Below are 18,754 nucleotides of genomic sequence, written 5' to 3'. Positions count from 1 at the left end.
TGTGGCCCAAAAGTTGATTGACAAGACGCGGGGAGAATTGCAGAGGTCTTAAAAAAGACGGGTCACCACTGCAAATATTGACCCTCTGCATAAACTTCATGTCATCGTCAATAAAAGCCTTTGACGCTTATTAAATGCTTGTAATTATACTTCAGTATCCCATAGTAACGTCTGACACCAAGCTCTAAAAAAAACACGGAAGCAGCAGACTTTGTGCGTCATTCTCAAAACTTTCAGCCATGGCTATACGTGGCTGGGGGGCGAGCGTGCAAACACGGATGAAAGCAGTTTACAGGAGGAGGCTGCGGTGGAGCGTTCGCACAGAGTGAGAGCATGCTGGAGCATGGAGTCAGGTGAGGAATACGCCCTCTTCTACAACCCCCTGGACTTCATACCCCAGCCCTGTGCAGGGGAGAGAGGGCACTGCAAGGGGTTTTTTGTGCCCAGACCTGGGCATTTATGCTCGTTACATTCCCTGCTGTGCTGCATAGTTACTCCACTTAACTGCTCCTCTCTCTCAGTAAAAGTCTACCAGCCTTCTCAGATTGATTGTGCGATTGATTTTATTTCAGCAGAAATGGGCAGTCACAGCCTCGGATATATACAGAAACTATAACCAAGGGAATATAAGGAATACGTCCGTTATTGTAAGCCCGATGTGACATTTTTCCAAATGCCTAGGGCAGAAGACTTTGGTGCCAACGCCCCCCTCCCCCCCACATCCACATTCCTTAATTATGAATAATCCCTGCACAGAGTAATCTCACCCCCAATCCTGAGCCTGCAGGTAGCAATTCCTGAGGGTGCGGAGATTCTCGCCCTCCCCCCACTGTGCGTAGATCAGATCTCTGAATCACTTTACACTGTAAATAGTTGCAGGAAATTATTCATATTTTGATTTCGTGTTTAAAAAAAGGTTGCAACATTGTAACATGACACATCAATGAGGAATGACAGCAAAGGCTGCATCGCCTCCTAGTGGAGAGCTTTGAGTACGACAGGGCTACATCCAACAGAGGAGGTCAGGGCATGCAGGGAATTGTAGTTCTACATTCAGCCTCAGAGGATCTACTCAGATATTGGTTTTATTATAACATTCTCCTCCCCACCCCCCCACCCCTTTTTCAGGATTTTCCCGCTCACCTCAATCAATATTTCAAAAAAGGAGAGATCCCATAACTTTATTTTTTATTTTATTTTTTAACAAAAAACACTTTTTGGTTTTGCTGCCTTTATTCATTATTTTATCCACTCATTTTGGTAACTTTTTACAATATAAAATTGAAATTTTGTCATCGCAGCTTTTTTCTGTTCCGTAGGAAGAGACACCAATTGCTGGGAGAACAATTTTTTTTTTAATGTTAAACCAAAAAATAAAATAAAAATTACAATAAAATGCCCAATCACAGACTTTCTATCAATTATATTTTATGCATCATACATTTGACCTGATGTGTAAGGAACCCCAAGAACAAAACACTTCCTATACTGCAGTTTACCAGTCCTTAGGATGTGTTGGCTGCATTACTTCTTTCCCTTTAATCATCACCTGGTGATCCTGCCAGTAGCAGACTTCCTGTCCCGGGGATGTGCACCACACTGTACTTATGGATTAGATTTTTGCAGGAGGTCTATAGTTGCTTGCGGTGGGTCTTATATTGCTGGGGCGTCAGTTTTTGCTAGGAGAGATGTTGCTGGCTGACAGTCGGTTGATGCTGGCTGCGGGGCAGTAGTCTATTGTTGCTGGTGGTCCATTAGGGGCACTATTGTTAATGGCTGAGGAAGAGGAAGAAGAAGAGGAAGAAGAAGAGGAAGAAGAAGAAGAGGAAGAAGAAGAAGAGGAAGAAGAAGAAGAGGAAGAAGAAGAAGAGGAAGAAGAAGAAGAGGAAGAAGAAGAAGAGGAAGAAGAAGAAGAGGAAGAAGAAGAAGAGGAAGAAGAAGAAACCATCAATCGTCCTCCGTCTGGAGCTCCATGGAAGATTTCTCCTCATGGGGTGAGGATGGTCATGAGAAAAGTGAGGGATCAGCCCAGAACTACACGGGAGGAGCTTGTGAAGGATCTCAAGGCAGTTGGGACCACAGTCACCAAACAAACCATTGGCAATGCCATGGATTGAAATCCTGCAGTGTCCAGAAGGTCCCCCTCCTTAGGAAGACACAAGTACAGACCAGTCTGAAGTTTGCCAATGAACAGCCAAATGATTCAGAGAAGGATTAGGAGAAAGTGCTGAGGTCAGATGCAACCAAAATTGAGCTCTTTGGCATTAAATCGACTTGCTGCGTTTGGAGGAAGAAAAATTTTGACTATGACCCTAAGAACACCATCTCTACAGTTAAGTACAGAGGTGGAAACATGATGCTTTGGAGCCGTTTCTCTGCTAAAGGTACAGACAGACTTTGCCACATTGAGGGGCCAGTGGACGGGGCCATGGATTGTAAAATCTTGGATGAGAACCTTCTTCCCTCAGCCAGAACACTGAAGATGGGTCATGGATGGGTCTTCCAGCATGACAATTACCCAAAACATTCCACCAAGGCAACAAATGAGTGGCTCAAGAAGCAGCACATGAAGGTTGTGGAGTGGCCTAGCCAGTCTCCAGACCCTAATCATATAGAAAATGTATGGAGGGAGCTGAAACAGCCAAGAAACCTCAAGGATTTAGAGAAGATCTGTAAAGAAGAGTGGAGCAAAATCCCTCCTGAGATGTGTGCAAACCTAATCACCACCTACATGAAACATCTGACCTCTGTGCTTGCCAACAAGGGTGTCTCCAACTACCAAGTCATGCTTGGGGGGAGCAAATGCTTATTTTACTCACTGAACTTCAACTCAATTTATAACATTTGTTTTACATTTTGTTTCTGGATTTTTGGTTGATATTCTGTCTCCATCTTATAAAATACACTAATGATAATCTCCAAAAGACATGCTGGGAGGTTAATTGGCTTCTGTCTAAATTGGCCCTGGTATATGAATGTGAGTTGGGGGACCTTAGATTGCAAGCATCTTGAGGGTAGGGACTGATGTGAATAGCTGCGTAAATTGACAGCACTATACAAGTAATAATAATAATAATAATATTATAGAACCTTAATTTCTTTGCAAGTGGGAAAATCTACAAAATCTACAGGGGATCAAATACATTTCCCCCACTATATGATTACTCCCCATACTGTATCTATAGAGTAGTAGCACTATCAACCTGAACAGAAAGTTAGGACCACAGAATAATTCCTCCTCACCATAATAGGTGAAGGTGTTCTGTAGTCCTAACACTTCCTGTCCTAGGGCAACTATGCTTTACTCACCCTACTGTATCTGGTGAGTTCTGGTTTCCAAGCACCCCTTTGCCCGCAATGTGCACTCCATTCACTTCATTGGAGGGCAGGTGAGACATCAGGGGGGTCCAATATTTTATTCTCTGGGAACCCCGCTTTCAGAACATATACTCTCTTTTTGGGGGGTTTGGATAATCTTCAGGCCTAAAACTTATTGCCAAAAAGAAGAAAAAAATTTTGCATAGAGAATTGGTAAGGTGCCAACACAGCACTAGACATATAGTGCAAAAATATAACCCAAACCATAGTGTGGCGCTCAATAGTGAACAAATAAAACATAAAAACTAATCAAAAAGGTGTATAGTGAATGAACAAGCAATCTAAACTTTAAAGTCCTGATAATAAAGTAAAAATATATACATACACACACACAAAAAAAAAAAAAGTTCTAAATGAATGGGTAAACATCCTGAAAAACAAACAAGATAAAATATACACATTTGTTTATTTTTCAAGATGAACATCCTAAAAGCAGTTTATCTTGAAACAAACAAATGTGTGTATATTTTAAAATTTGTTTAATTTTCAGGATGTTTACCCATTCATTTAGAACAATTTTTTGATGGTTTTATTATATATATAATTTTATTTTATTTTTTTACTTAAAGTGGAGTTCCACCCATAAAAATAAATTTACTTAACTGTGCAGCAAATAACAAAATGACATTTAGAGAAAAACTATTTTATTTTAATTTTTTTTACTTATGACATGGAATTTCATAAGGAGTTGCCCATCTATAAAATTCCATGTCACTTACCTTTTAATCTCTGTTGCTATGTGGTCCTTTCTAATCTTTCACCTTTTGATCGGTATATATATATATATATATATATATATATATATATATATATATATATATATATATAAAAATTTTGCCTTATAAAACTGATATTGTATATATACACACACACACACACACACGTTTTATTTGTTTACCATTGAGCGCCACACTACTGTTTTGTGTGCGTGTACAAAAGAAAACTCCGGCACTGGAAGGGTTAAGTCGGGTCTCCGGGCTGGCTGTGTAAATCTCAGGACTGGATGGAAGTCCTTTGGCTCTCATATCTGTGTATTCAGCCATTGGCTATATACAGGATGGGCACTCGTATCTCTAGGAAGGAATAAATGGCATTGCGGAACTCGTTCCATCGGATTCCTATTTTTTTTATCTCTATCTACTCCCCCCGCCCGGGTGGGCTGGTACTTGTAGTACTTTTAGTCCAAGCTCCTGAAGAAGACCCCACAGGGAGCAGCAACATCCTGACCAGACACTGTAATCCCATAATCCTCAGCGAGGAGACAAAAACCCACCAATGGCGAAACTCACCAGAAAAACAATCCAATCTTTGTTTCGCCTTCAAATACCAGAACCCCGGTGGGCGTCAGTCCCAGCTGATAATCATTGCCGTCTCTGGCCTGGGGAAGACAAGGGAGATAAAGAGAGGAGTCAGTGGGTGACACGTGTTAGACAGCAGGGGGCAGCACAGAGCCCGGCCATTGGAATCTTTCCCTACGTGATGATTGGAGACATTGGGGTTGATTTACTAAAGTCAAATTTACTGTGCACTTCGGAAAGTGCAGCTGCACTCCGCAAGAGCAGTCGCCCCAGAGCTTCATAAATGAGGGAGAGCTCTGCTGGCTTCCATCATCCAATCAGGTGCAAGCAAAAATACATTTCTTTTTGTTTGTTTTTTACATTGTCCTTCCATGTGATCGGTTGTTCTTTGCAAAGTGAAGCTTTACCTTATTTACTAAGCTCTGGAGCAACTGCACTTTCAGACGTGCATGGTCTAGTTGGAAAGAAAGAGAGATAAAGAAAAAAAAAAAAAAAAAAAAAAAAAGAATCCTTTCATTCTTTTTTTTTTCCCCCCCTTTCTTTCTCTTCCTTTCTGCTCTCTTTCTTTCGCTCTCTCTTTTTTTTTATTCTATACAAAAAAAAAAAAAAAAAAAAAAGAGCGAAAGAGCAAAAAAAAAAAATAAAAAAAAAAAAAGAAAGAGAAAGGAAGAATAAAAAAAATAATAATAAAAAAAAGAGCGAAGAAAAAAAAAAAGAAAAGAAAGAAAGAAAGAAAGAAAGAAAGAAAGAAAAAAAAAATTTAAAAAAAAATTAAAGAAAGAAAAAGAAAGAACCTCCACATGTTGTAGGCTCGGTTCACACAATACATGTGCAACTTGTAGGGCAGCACAATTAATTTTTTCAATAGGCCCTATGCACAAGTAATACACAAAGTCGCTGACTATTTTTCAAAACAGCACTGCACCAAACCACATGTTGCATGGTTAAAGGGTAACTCCACTTTCATGGGAAAAATAAATAATATTAATATTTTATAATTATTAATACTAATTTATTAATAATTATACAATATCTCATTATTGATGATTTTTTAAATTATATAATACTAATTTAATTTCTATATTGTATTAATATTTCATTGATGATTTTTACTTTTTTTTTAATAAATAAGCTACACAAGTCATATTGTAATTGAAGGTTTAATAAAAAAATGACCTTTCCTTTTTATTCTGCAGCCGCTGCAATTTTCTACAAAATGCTATATGGCCGTCTGGGGGTGTTCTGTACACAGATGGTATACAGCACTGGTTCTCAACCACGGTCCTTGAGTACCCCCCCCCCCCCCCCCAACAGGCCATGTTTTGTGAATTTCTCTTACATAAAATAGCTGTCCAAAATTCTAAGCCATTGACTCTGAGTTAAAGTACCTGTGCAGGAAAAAGGAAAACCTGCAAACATGGTCTGCTGGGGGAAACTGAGGACAGGGTTGAGAACCACTGGTATACAGAACGCCACAGAAATGTAATTTCCTGCTTGTGCGATTGGCTCACCGATTTTCCCAGAAGTCTGCACGAAGATACAAGTCAGATTTTGGGTATCCCCTGCAGCTAAAATGTAATTTTTGATGAGATGCTCCCAAAGGGAAATCACCACTAAAAAGGGTGCCACTTTTCTTATTATAACCCTGCAGGTGCAGCAGCTGATCATTATGAAGTCACTCCCATTCACTGAGCACATGGGCAGAGAGAAACAAACTAATTCTTTAGAATACAAAAAAGGTCGGAATTTGCAAAACAAAGTTTGTTACAATCCCTGTAATGCACATTGATCCCCCAAGAGGGGGAGGGGTTTTTTTTTTTCTCCAATAAAAGTGGAGCACTACTTCGTATCTGCTAAAAGGGCCAAAATGTTTCTGTTTTCTGTACATTCCCACCACACACATAAGGTGTGAACCGATCCACATGCAATCCCAATTTCCAAGAGGTGCGGTTACGTCTCCTCTCACCTTCACTATATGCATGTCCACCCCGTACATTTCCAGCCACTTCGCTTTATTCAGATAATTAATTTCAGCCTCGGACGGCATCTGACCTCTGCAATGGAAATACAAAGTTATTATCCGGGGCGGCGCTGACAGACCTTTATTAAAAAAGTCAAAAATTATAGATACACCCAAGATTAGCTGTACATTCGCCTGAGGTTTAAAAAAATATTTAGTATATAATTTATTAAAATAATTTCAATGGGCTGCCCTATGCGTTCCACTGTAGTAGCCTGCGTTTTGCTAGGCACATATGCACACGTTTGCTAGATATGCATGGTGTGGGGTGGTGGTGTGCGTGCGGTGGGGGTGCGAGGGCGTGGGGTGGTGGTGGTGTGCGTGCTTGGGGTGGTGGTGGTGTGTGGGCGGGGTGGTGGTGTGCGAGCATGGGGGGTGCTATTAAGAATTAATGCAGTACCATGTGCTCTGCCAAGTATGAGCATTTGCTGGATGCATGGGGGGGGGGGGGGGGGGGGGTCCACCATTAAGACTTTACTGTGTTTCGCCAGTCAAGATTGCACACGATGGAAGCATATTAAGAATTACTGCGGTACCCTCTACTTTGGTATACAAACTGGGAGGAAAGGGCGCTCCAAGCCAATCCTGCAGCTGGCGACAGCCGACAGGTGGTGGCCCGGCTCGCCACTGCGATAAAACCAAGAAACTAGGAGAAGATAGCCGCACACCACAACTGGGCACCAAAAAAAAAAAAAAAAAGCCCCTTTATGGAGATAAAACCGCAGAATCTATAAGATGTTAAAACGCATTTCACACAGCATTGTGCTTAACCATAACTTATCATATGTGATGATTAAGACACAATGCTTTGCGAAACGCGTCAACATCCTTGGATTCTTCTGCGGATTTATCTGTTATTGTTTTTGGAATAAAGAAGCTATTTTTTGGTTCTCCTGTTGCAGTGTGCGGCGTTCTTCTCCTAGTGTCTCAGTACCATGTGCTTTGCCAAGCCTGAATGCGCATTTGCTTGATGCATGGGCGGTGCCACTAAGAATGACTGCTGTACCTTGCCAAGTGCAAACACACACGAGCATTTGTTAGATGTGAGGGTGAGCCATTAGGAGGTTTGCAAAAGGCAGAGTGTTTTTTTTTGCGGTGAAATGCAGAATTTTTCATGTACCCTGCACTGCACCCGGTGTGCACAAGCCCTGGAAATGCCCATCATAAGAGAGAAAAAATAAAATAAAAAAATAAAGTGTTTTCCAGGCCCGTCATTGAATTAAATGGCTGCACACCTCCATGCTAGTGTAGGCATTACATTGGCTTTCAGGGCTTGGACAATGGGTGGGCAGGAGGGATGTCTGCCCTGGGCACTGTGGTGGGGGGGGGGGGGGGGGGGGAGTAAGAATTGTTCTAGGAGGGCACAATTTTGGGGAATGTTCTAGGAGTGGTGATTCATGATGGGAGGGGGATGGGAGAAGAGGATTTGTGCTAGGATGGTTGATATGGAGGGGGGGGGGGGTTGTGCTAGAAGGAGATATGGCACGGGGGAGGCGTTTGTTCTAGGAGATTTTTTTTTGGGGGGGGGGGTGATTTGTGTTAGTAGGGAATATTAGGGGTATATTTGTGCTAGGAGAGGGATTTTTTTTGGGGGGGGGGGGGGATGTGTACTCAAGGGGAACATTTGAGGGGTAAAGGATTTGTGCTGGGGGGGGGGGGTTTAGGTGATTGACATGTCCTGGGAGGAGGGGGAATATCATGCAGATTAGTGCCCAGTTTTTTTTTGGGGGGGGGGGGGGGGTGTATATTGCTGGCACATAATGCTCATACATCTTTGGGTGGTCACACATATGGCCGATTTTCCCCAGATGTAACACTTACCGCATTACGGCCACTAGATGGAGCCTACGACCATAGTAAATAAGTATTTTGCAGGAACATCAGCGCCATCTAGTGACAAGAATGCTGCGTTTTTACATAACTTTAACTTTGTGCCTCCAGTTTGTAATAATTTTGTCTCTTCATAAATGGAAAATAAATAAAACTCAGACAGAAGCTTTATCCAAAATTCAGTTATTTTGTCGATCGCTAGAATAGGAGCCCAGCAAAATCGGGGCGAACGCAGAAAAGCGCAGACAGCTCTACCTGAACTCCTTCCATTTCTCAAACGCCGCCAACTCAAAATCCTCCGTCTGGGTGGGCACAAAGCGGAATTCCGACACCAGGTCTGGAAGGTGGTCGCTGGGGTCAAAGTCTCCCAATTCCCCTAAAAAGAGACGAGGCAGAAGATTAGCCTGACCAATTCATAGAGTCCTCCCAAACCAAATCCATACTCACCACATGAAGCCGCCCGCAGTGATGGGAAACAGAGATATGCCTAAAGTAGACTGTAAAACTAATCTCCCCGCCGCCCCAACGCAAGATTCACACCATGGGGTTCATTTGGTAAAATGTGTGAATCTTGGGTGAAAATAAAATGAATAGAACAAGATTTGTTGGTGCCCACATTTCAGTTTTATCCCCAACTAATGTTAGAGAGACCCGGAGACCAAAAAAACTCAACCGCTCTCCTCTCCACTCAAGAAACAAAAAAAAAGAAGGAAGAAGAAAAGAGCTTTGGTGATCCTGCCACCAACTTAAAGCTGACCTCTGGGCATGAGAAACTCTAATCTTGCCAACACCACCCATTCCACAGAGAAGAGTTATAGAGGAAGGAGCAGAGTCCTCCAGGAGAGCATTTCAGGAGAGGAGAGAGAGCTCTAGAGCAAGGAGCAGAGAGTTCTAGAGCAAGGAGCAGAGAGTTCTACGAGCAAGGAGCAGAGAGTTCTAGAGCAAGGAGCAGAGAGTTCTAGAGCAAGGAGCAGAGAGTTCTAGAGCAAGGAGCAGAGAGTTCTAGAGCAAGGAGCAGAGAGTTCTAGAGCAAGGAGCAGAGAGTTCTAGAGCAAGGAGCAGAGAGTTCTAGAGCAAGGAGCAGAGAGTTCTAGAGCAAGGAGCAGAGTAATAGAGCAAGGAGCAGAGAGTTCTAGAGCAAGGAGCAGAGTAATAGAGCAAGGAGCAGAGTAATAGAGCAAGGAGCAGAGTAATAGAGCAAGGAGCAGAGTAATAGAGCAAGGAGCAGAGTCCTCCAGCAGTGCAGAGTATTTCAGGAGAAGAGATTTATAGAGGAAGGAGTGGAGTCCTCCAGCAGTGCATTTCAGGAAGGAGATTTCTGGAGGAAGGAGCAGAGTCCTCCAGCAGCGCATTTCAGGAGAGGAGAGTTATAAAGAAGGAGTCCTCCAGCAGAGCAGTGCATTTCAGGAGAGGAGAGTTCTAGAGCAAGGAAGCAGAGTCCTCCAGCAGTGAAGAGTATTTCAGGAGAGGAGAATTAGAGGAAGGAGCAGAGTGCTCCAGCAGTGCAGAGTATTTCAGGAGAGGAGAATTATAGAGGAAGGAGCAGAGTGCTCCAGCAGAGCATCTCAGGAGAGGAGAGTTAGAGGAAGGAGTCCTTCAGCAGAGGACAAATGTAACCCTCACAGGGGTACCCCCGGTTGGACAGCGGTGAGAAGCTTCGCCAATCCTGTAGAGGAGAGCCGAGGAGGGATGGAGTTAAACATAAAAGCAGGTAGAGGGGGAGAGGTTATGGCAGGACCCCGCTGGAAATATGTCTCCCGTCAGCTAGACGCTATTCTGCTAAATCCGGATTAACGTTCTATCTCATCTAAACCCAATCTGCTTATCAGAACAGCAGACAGAGAGGCTTACTGCCCAACCGGCGCCCACCGCCGACATCCAAGGCAAATAATTAAGATGGCATACTATGCCTGCAGCCAGAGCACCACTGCCCGGCCCGTTGTGTGCCAATCCTCCCCCCGCCTTCGGGGTGAAGCACGGTGATCGTACCTTGCAGGGTGTACGCAGCCAGCTGCACCGCCGTGTCAAAAGGACATTCCAACCTGAAAAGACAAAAAAAAAAAAAAAAAAAAGACATAAATTAGATTCACATTAAAACTCAAAAGGCTCTTTATTTCATCTCATCTTTAATTTTATTTTTTAGTTGCGGATAGACCAGGGAACGGTTCTAAACCCAACTGGTACATTTTTAATTAGATTTTTTTTTTCTTCCCCGGTGTCCCGTCGGAGATTTACTGCCACTTCCTGTCCCAAAGACACAACAGGAAAAGGAAACCTCCCACAGTGAGGAAACCCCCTTGCCAGGTGTCTCCATTGGGAGTTATCTTCTCAATCCGTTTCAGGTGACAACTCTAATATTTGTCAATGACCCAATAGTGATTGGAAATCAATGAACTCTATAATAAAAGTAGACGGGTGAATCTCCCCCCCCCCCCCCCCCCCAGGGTGACAGAAATACAATTCTTATAGATCAGGGATATGCAACTAGCGGACCTCCAGCTGTTGCAGAACTACAAGTCCCATGATGCATAGCGAGACTCTGACAGCTACAAGCATGATACCCAGAGGCAGAGGCATGATGGGACTTGTAGTTTTGCAACAGCTGGGAGGTCCGCTAATTGCATATCCTGTTAGAGGGTCCAACCTCTTCTCACGCCATTCAAAATTAGAAAAAAAAAAAAAAAAACGTTTGCCTTCCATACACTTTGTCATCAGCAATAAAACATTTTCGAGTAGATGAGCAGAGAAATAAATCAGGCCCAGCGCCCCATCACCGGAGCTGCGCAATTAATCGTCAATCGTTATCACGATCCTGACTAAAGTCAGTCAATTCTTTCTATGCAAAGAATTCTCTCGGCTCTTCTGAAGCCCTCAAAAGAAAGGAAGAGAAAAAAAACTGGGCAGTCAGCCAAGAATCACAACATTCTTTATCAGTTGTACTTAAGTATAAACAAACATTGTAACAATTTGTCAATGGAAAAAAGACTTTGTAAGTGAAAAAAAAACTAACCACTTAAAACAACCAAACCTTTTTCTGACATTTGTTGGTTTCAAGTTAAAATCATGTTTTTTTTTGCTAGAAAATTACTATATATATATATATATATATATATATATATATATATAATATCTCAATTTTTATTTTTGTAGACACCTAGAGAATAAAATGGTGGATGTTGCAATATTTTATGTCACATTGTATTTGCTCAGGCAGTCTTTCAAATGCAATTGTTTTGAAAAAAAAAAAAAAAAAAAAAAAGAAGAATTTTAAAAATAATAAAAAAATAAAATAAAAACTAAACTAGTAAAATTAGCCCTTTTTTTATAATGTGAAAGATTTTACGTCACCGGGAATCGTGAGAAAATCGTGATCTTTTTATTCAAAAAATAAATAATAAAAAAAATAAAAAATTTGATTCTCATTTTGGCCAGAATCGTGCAGCTCTACCCACGACCATCAGACTCCCCCCCACCCCATGACCAACAGACCCAGCAACCCTCAAGTCGGAGCCCCACAACATCAATCTCCAACCATCAGACTCCCCAAATATCAAACCCGGCAACCCACAACTCGGCACTCCCCCTTGGCAACAGTTAAGCGGCGCCCACTCTACTTTAGACCCCCCCCCAAATTCATCAGTCCTGGTAAACCTCAACCAGACGCCCTCTGACCTTCAGAACCAGCCCCCCCCCCCCCAATGCCAGTCACCTCGGCAAACCCAATGCCCTTCAACCATCAGACTCGGCACCCTCCAACCATCAGCAACCCCCAACCTGGTACCCCATGACCATCAGACCTAGCAAACCTTCAACCATCAGACCCCCCACCCTATGACCATCAGACTCAGCAACTCCCAATCCAGTGCACCCCCCCAAACCATCAGACTCGGTGTCCCCCTATCTGGCGCTCCTCTGACCCAGCACTCAGTGACCATCAGACCTGGGAGCCCAATAACCACCAGGCTTCATGCCCTCCAACCAACAGCCCCGGGAACCCACACAGGAAGGAACACTTACTTTCCACTCAGGATATCTTGTTTCAGCTGCAAGACGGAAGAGATACCTGGGAGAATGAAAGATAAAAGAAGCTGAAATGAAGCGTCAGAGGGATATTGATCATACAATAATCCAGTAATGTCTGGGGCCAGGCTGGGGAGAAGGTAGGTGAGGCGCACCTTGAGCCTGTCAGCAGCAGGAGGGGGGGGGGGGGGGTCACAAAAGTCCCCATGCAACCTACTCTGCTGAAGTAGTTCATACTCATGGGAAGCGAGAGGGGCAACACTTTGGTTTACACCTTACACCTCCTGTACCTCCCTCTACCCCTCCCCCTCCCTTATGTCTACTACTCTCTCTCCCCATCCATCATCCCCAAAAAAGAAAAAAAGGCTATAACAATGTTTCACCTCTCCCCTCCCCCAGCCTTTATTTGGTTGGTCTCCGATGGGATGCACATGGCATGCAAGATTGTCAGCCATAAAGGGATCTCCCCAATCATCCTTCATGGAGGCGTTTAGAACCTCGTTTAAGCACATCATTCACTTCACCTCTATAAACACAGCAGTGACCCCATAAACTGGACGCCTCATGGTGGAACACGCTGGGAAGGGAGGATTGGGAGGGGTCAGTAAACCATTAATGACCAGTAGACTGATGGGGGGGGGGGGGGGGGGGTTTACTGGGATGCAGAGAGATGACTGGTCACCATTAAAGCAATGATAAATTAACTACCAGCATGATGGAAGATATACGAGGCCTTTATGGGAAGAGTGACAAGAAGAAAGATATAAGTCCTGTTTGTAGTTTGTGAGAAGCCATGTGGGGGACACAGCAACATGTGGAAGAAGGCGATCTGGTCAGATGAGACCAAAATCAACTTTAGGGGAAGTCCAAGAGCCTATGTAGGAAGAAGAAAGGCGCGGGGCCTGATGCATTAATCAAGATTTAAAAAAAAAAAAAAAAAAGTTTATTCCAAACAAATTAGTATGTACAAAAGGAAAATACTATGTATTAATGAATAAATAAATGGCAGTGTTCTCATTTGATAAAACGGTGTGAAATTGATGCCCAAGGAAGGATAAATGAATTGCTAACGCGTTTCAAGGGGGTTTCCTCTCCCTCAGAGCCTAGAACAGCCAAACTGGTCTAGAAGTTGTAATATGTCTATATATATAGAGAGACAGCTGGATGGGAGGTTTATCGCACGATTGATAGTACATTCTTATAGGCGGATTCTCCGTTATTGTAGTAGTATTTCCTTCCACATCACAGCACTCTCAGCACCATAAAGGTGGAAGATATCTATCCCCCTAATGGTGCTGCGATGTGGAAGGAAATATTACAATATTAAAAGGAGACTCCACCTATAAGAATGCACTATCCATCGTGCGATAAACCTCCATCCGGCCGTCTCTAATATATAGACATATATATATATATATATATATATATATATATATATATATATATATATATATATATATATATATATATATATATATATATATATATATATACACACACACACACATATATATACACATATTACAACTTATAGACCAGTTTTGGCTGTTCTAGGCTCTGATGAAGAGGAAACCCCTTGAAACGCGTCAGTAATTTGTTCATTTATCCTTGTATGGTCATCAATTCATGTTCTCATTTGATAAAATACTATGTATTTATTCATGAATATGTAGCATTTTCCTTTCTATATACTAAATTTGTTTGGATTGAACTGTATCTCGATTAATGCATCAGGCCACACGCCTTTTCCGTACATAGGCTGAAAATTATTAATTAAATTAAATATTTGCATTATTTTCCTTCCACTTCACAATTATGTGCCACTTTGTATTGGTCTATCCAGTGATGGCGAACCTTGGCACCCAGTTGTTTGGAACTACATTTCCCATATACTTATGCACCCTGCAGTGTGGGTTTAGCATCATGGGAAATGTAGTTCCAAACATCTGGGGTGCCAAGGTTCACCGTCACTGGTCTATCCCATAAAATCCCAATAAAATACATTTACGTTTTTTTTTTGGTTGCAAACATGACAAAACGTGGAACATTTCAAAGGGTACGAATACTTTTTCAAGACACTGTAACCATTAAATATCAGTTTTGAGTGGAGCGTTTTATTAAATTTTGTTGCAGAATTTCCCGCGACCAGGCAGGGCGCTGACCTTGTGAGTTCTTCTCGCAGATTGTTGGGCTCCGAGGAGTAGAATTTCACCCGCAAGTGGAGGCAGTACGGAGGACCGACTGCAAGACAAGGACAAAGCGCGTCAGTTAAGATCACACGTAACCAAGCGCACAACTACCCCACCCAACATCCCCCAAATTTATCACAACTACCCAATGGAGGCAGAGGAAGGACAACTGGATAAAATGGTAATTTTTTTAATATATATATATATATATATATATATTTATTTTTCTTTCTTTAATATATATATATATTATATATATACATACATACACACTTTTTTTCCCTTTTTTAATATATATATATATATATATATATATATATATATATATATATATATATATATATTTTTTTTTTTTTTTTTCCTTTTTAATATATATATATATTTTTTTTTTCCTTTTTTAATATATATATATATTTTTTTTTTTCCTTTTTTAATATATATATATATTTTTTTTTTTCCTTTTTTAATATATATATATATTTTTTTTTTCCTTTTTTAATATATATATATATTTTTTTTTTTCCTTTTTTAATATATATATATATATATATATATATATATATAATATATATATATATATATATATATATATATATATATATATATATATATACACATACACATAAAAGTGAATTAAACAGTATATTGTATAGATATGCATGTGTATAGTAAATATATATTCGTATCTATATAATAGATATACTGTTTAATGCACCTTTTGTGTGTGGAGAGAGAGGTATAATATATGTGTGTAAATCGCACACAAAAATCATTTCAAGTGGACCTGTCATTGACTTTGCAAGTCTCCATGAATAAATCCCGGACGTGTCCCCATATACAGCAACAGGACCATTGTTCAGAAAAGCTGCATTTACTTCCTGGAATCCATCTGCCCCTAGCTCAGGCATGCAGGTGTTCTATCAGAATACCGCTACCCAAACAGAAAATTTAAAAAATAAAAAAACAAACGGAAGGGACACAACAAAATTGCTTATCGCGCATGCTTCCAGTAGGTTTCCAAATCCGACAGAACACGATGCCAGCAGCGCACATCTTCTATCTATCGGCCATCTTGGTACACCGCACTGCTCAGCAGCAAACTGATTTTTTTTTTAGTGAAATAGACCATTTCACCGCGACAGAGTGAAATAGTCAATTTCAGTATATAAAAAGGGAGTTCTCACACCCGGGCAAGTCTTCAGCTTCACACTTATTCTGGCAGTTAACGCCCCTTATATACTGAAATAGACTATTTCACCGCAACTGAGCAAAATAGTCTAATTTCAGTGTATAAGGGGAGCAAACTGCTAGAATAAGTGTGAAACTTGAAGACTTGCCCGGGTGTGAGAACTCCCTTTATATACTGAAACAACCAAACAAACAATTCACTGCGACAGAGTGAAATGGTCTATTTCAGTATAAAATCAGTTGCCGCTGAGCAGTGCGGGGTGTACCAAGATGGCCGTCTCCACCTCCTGCCTGTGTAACGACATATTCGGTGACCCATCGCAGTTTGCTACGGAAGGGACGTTCCGTTGCCGCCATCTTGCTACACCCACACTCGTCCACAGTAAGGACACACTAAGAAGGGGGAAAGCGGACATGTTACACCCACCGGAGCTTTGCATTTTACACGTATTTAGAACAGTAAAATGCGTTTATATCGTGAAATACGGGACTTATTCAACATCTAAGCAGTCAGATGGAGTTCTTTTAAAAGCAGCAAACTTCTGTGAGAATAGTAAACCTGTGAGGTGGGATGCGCTGCTTGTTTAAAATTCAACATCCAACTAGTCACACGGAGTTCTAAGTCCCGCATTTCACTATATAAACACACGTTAAAATACGTGTGAAATGCAAAACTCCGGTGGGTGTAACAACACGTCTGCTTTCTCCCTTCTCAGTGCATCCTTACTGTGGGCGAGTGTGGGGTGTAGCAAGATGGCGGCGACAGAATGTCACTTCCGCAGCAAACTGCGACGAGTCGCCGAATATGTCGCTACACCTGCTTGCCCGGGTGTAAGAAGATGTCCGCCGCTGGATGTTCTTCCAGATTGGGAAACCTAGTGGTATGCATAGCGGCCAGGTTGGAAAGCAAGTGCAGTAAGCATTTTTTTTTTTTTTTTTTATTACTCAGAACGTAACTTCCATTACAATTTCTGATGCGCAGCGGTATTCTGACAGGAGGGTGTGCTTAGCCGTGAGAGAGCCCCTCCTCCTCTCCTGAAGAATCCTGGGATGTATGACATTTTGGCCTAGGCCCGAAACCAGGAAGTAACTGAAAGAATAAAAAAAAATAAAAAAACACAAAAAAAACAAAACAAAAAACACAAAACAAAAAACAAAAAAAAACAAAAACACAAACAAAAAACACAAACAAACAAAAAACACCACAAGTAAATATAATCTACCTTCCTATCCATTTACTAACAGTAGCAGCAGAAGGATTCCATGTAGCGATTGATGTTGGAGAGCGACGTTGCGCTTCAATGACATTCACAGATTCCGACACATAAGATCACGTACACGCCAGCAGGGAAAGTCTGCGCTGCGCTCATCAGGAGACGCTCAATCCAGCACCTCCAGGGATAACGATCGTTATTTGCCATAAGTTACGTTATTGTCAGCCCGGACAGTGACATGGCAGAAAAGAACGATCGTTACGGCAAACACCACGAGAATCCCAGCTTAGTGAATGGAGTCATTAATGTCACTCACACCCGACGGCGTCCTGCGGAGATGACACGGCGTGAACGCGTCGGCCGCCCCCCCCCACCCCACATAGAGACATATGGAGCCGCAGGATTATGTCAAGTTCAATGCTGAGCAGACAACAGACCTGACATTTATATCTGAAAAACTCCGCCTTTATCCGGGAGCCAATCAGAAGAGGGGTACTTACTGATCACTTGTTTCTTGATGCTCTTCGTGTGATCCAACAATGCTGCAAAGAGGGGAGGGGGAAAATATATATTATAGGATTACCAAGCTACATCAGGGAAGGGGGGAAAGGGGGGAAAGGGGGAAAGGGGGAAAGTAATGTGAGCCACCCCCAACTGTGCTAATGTATGTATGCATGCATGACTGTGTGGGGGAGGGGACATTAGCGTGTAAGCTCCTCTGGTACAGAGACTGATGCAATTGGCTCAGTGTTCTCTGTACAACACTGTGGTATATGTCAGAGCTATATAAAATGTAGAAGGAAAGTGTGTAACGACATTAGAGTGTAAGCTTCACTGAGCCAGTCACAACAGTCTATACCAGAGGAGCTTATGGATGATAATAATAAATATTATAATTTATTATTAATAAAATAATATATTTTTATTATTATTATTATTAATCTTTATATAGCTCTGACTTGTACCGCAGTGCAGTACAGAGACTGATGCAACTGTCTCAGTGTTCTCTGTACAGCACTGCGGTATATGTCAGAGGTATACAAAATATAAAATAAATAAAAAATAAAAAAAAAAACACACACACACACACACACACACACACACACACACACACACACACACACAATGTAATCTCATGTAACTAATAATTTTACAATATAAATTGTTACAATTTGCTACTTTTGATGGTACAAAGTACAGCCAGCGCACCGATCAGGAGATGGGACAATGATGGGGGTGGTGTGCAGTATTGGGGGGGGGGGGGGGGGGTGCAGGGTGGATATGACCCGCCAGCTCCCTGTAATTTAATCAGAGAAGCCCGCATGCCATCTTCTGCTCCCAGCCGGGTTTATAGGAGGTCACTGGAGGTTTGCTGCGAGGAAAGATTTTAGAATAAACTTTGTGGCATGAGGCAGGATGGTGCCTCTCCCTGCAGTTCATTGCCCATCATCATTACATATGACAGGTAGTCTGATCATTGGACTGGGGAGGCCGGATGCAGCCATCAGTCATTGAGTGCTGAATACAGACAGCCACCCCCCTTATGGAGGCTCTGATGGAGGGGGGGGGGGGGGGGGTTCGCGGCACCTATCTGTGCCTGTCTCGGGGCTGCTCAGC

At 42.0% G+C, this 18,754-nt stretch overlaps 1 protein-coding gene across 1 annotated transcript in view; it reads right to left on the bottom strand.

The window, feature by feature from the left end:
• Nucleotides 1-18,754, bottom strand: part of EPB41L5 (erythrocyte membrane protein band 4.1 like 5) — a gene marked incomplete in the record, with an annotated part of 89,923 nt that overhangs the window by 39,223 nt on the left and 31,946 nt on the right. The window contains 8 exon segments of the mRNA XM_077450206.1: nt 4,668-4,756; nt 6,643-6,730; nt 8,782-8,902; nt 10,516-10,568; nt 12,544-12,578; nt 12,580-12,589; nt 14,709-14,787; nt 17,638-17,674. Of these exon segments, the coding sequence (XP_077306332.1) occupies nt 4,668-4,756; nt 6,643-6,730; nt 8,782-8,902; nt 10,516-10,568; nt 12,544-12,578; nt 12,580-12,589; nt 14,709-14,787; nt 17,638-17,674 (512 nt within the window).

The sequence above is a fragment of the Lithobates pipiens genome, unplaced genomic scaffold (assembly GCF_037356315.1).
Source record: "Lithobates pipiens isolate NorthernLeopardFrog02 unplaced genomic scaffold, aLitPip1_a1.2 Scaffold_22, whole genome shotgun sequence".
NCBI classification, from domain to species: Eukaryota; Metazoa; Chordata; class Amphibia; order Anura; family Ranidae; genus Lithobates; species Lithobates pipiens.
Note: the sequence above shows the minus strand (reverse complement) of the source record. Positions and strands in the feature narration are given on the sequence as shown.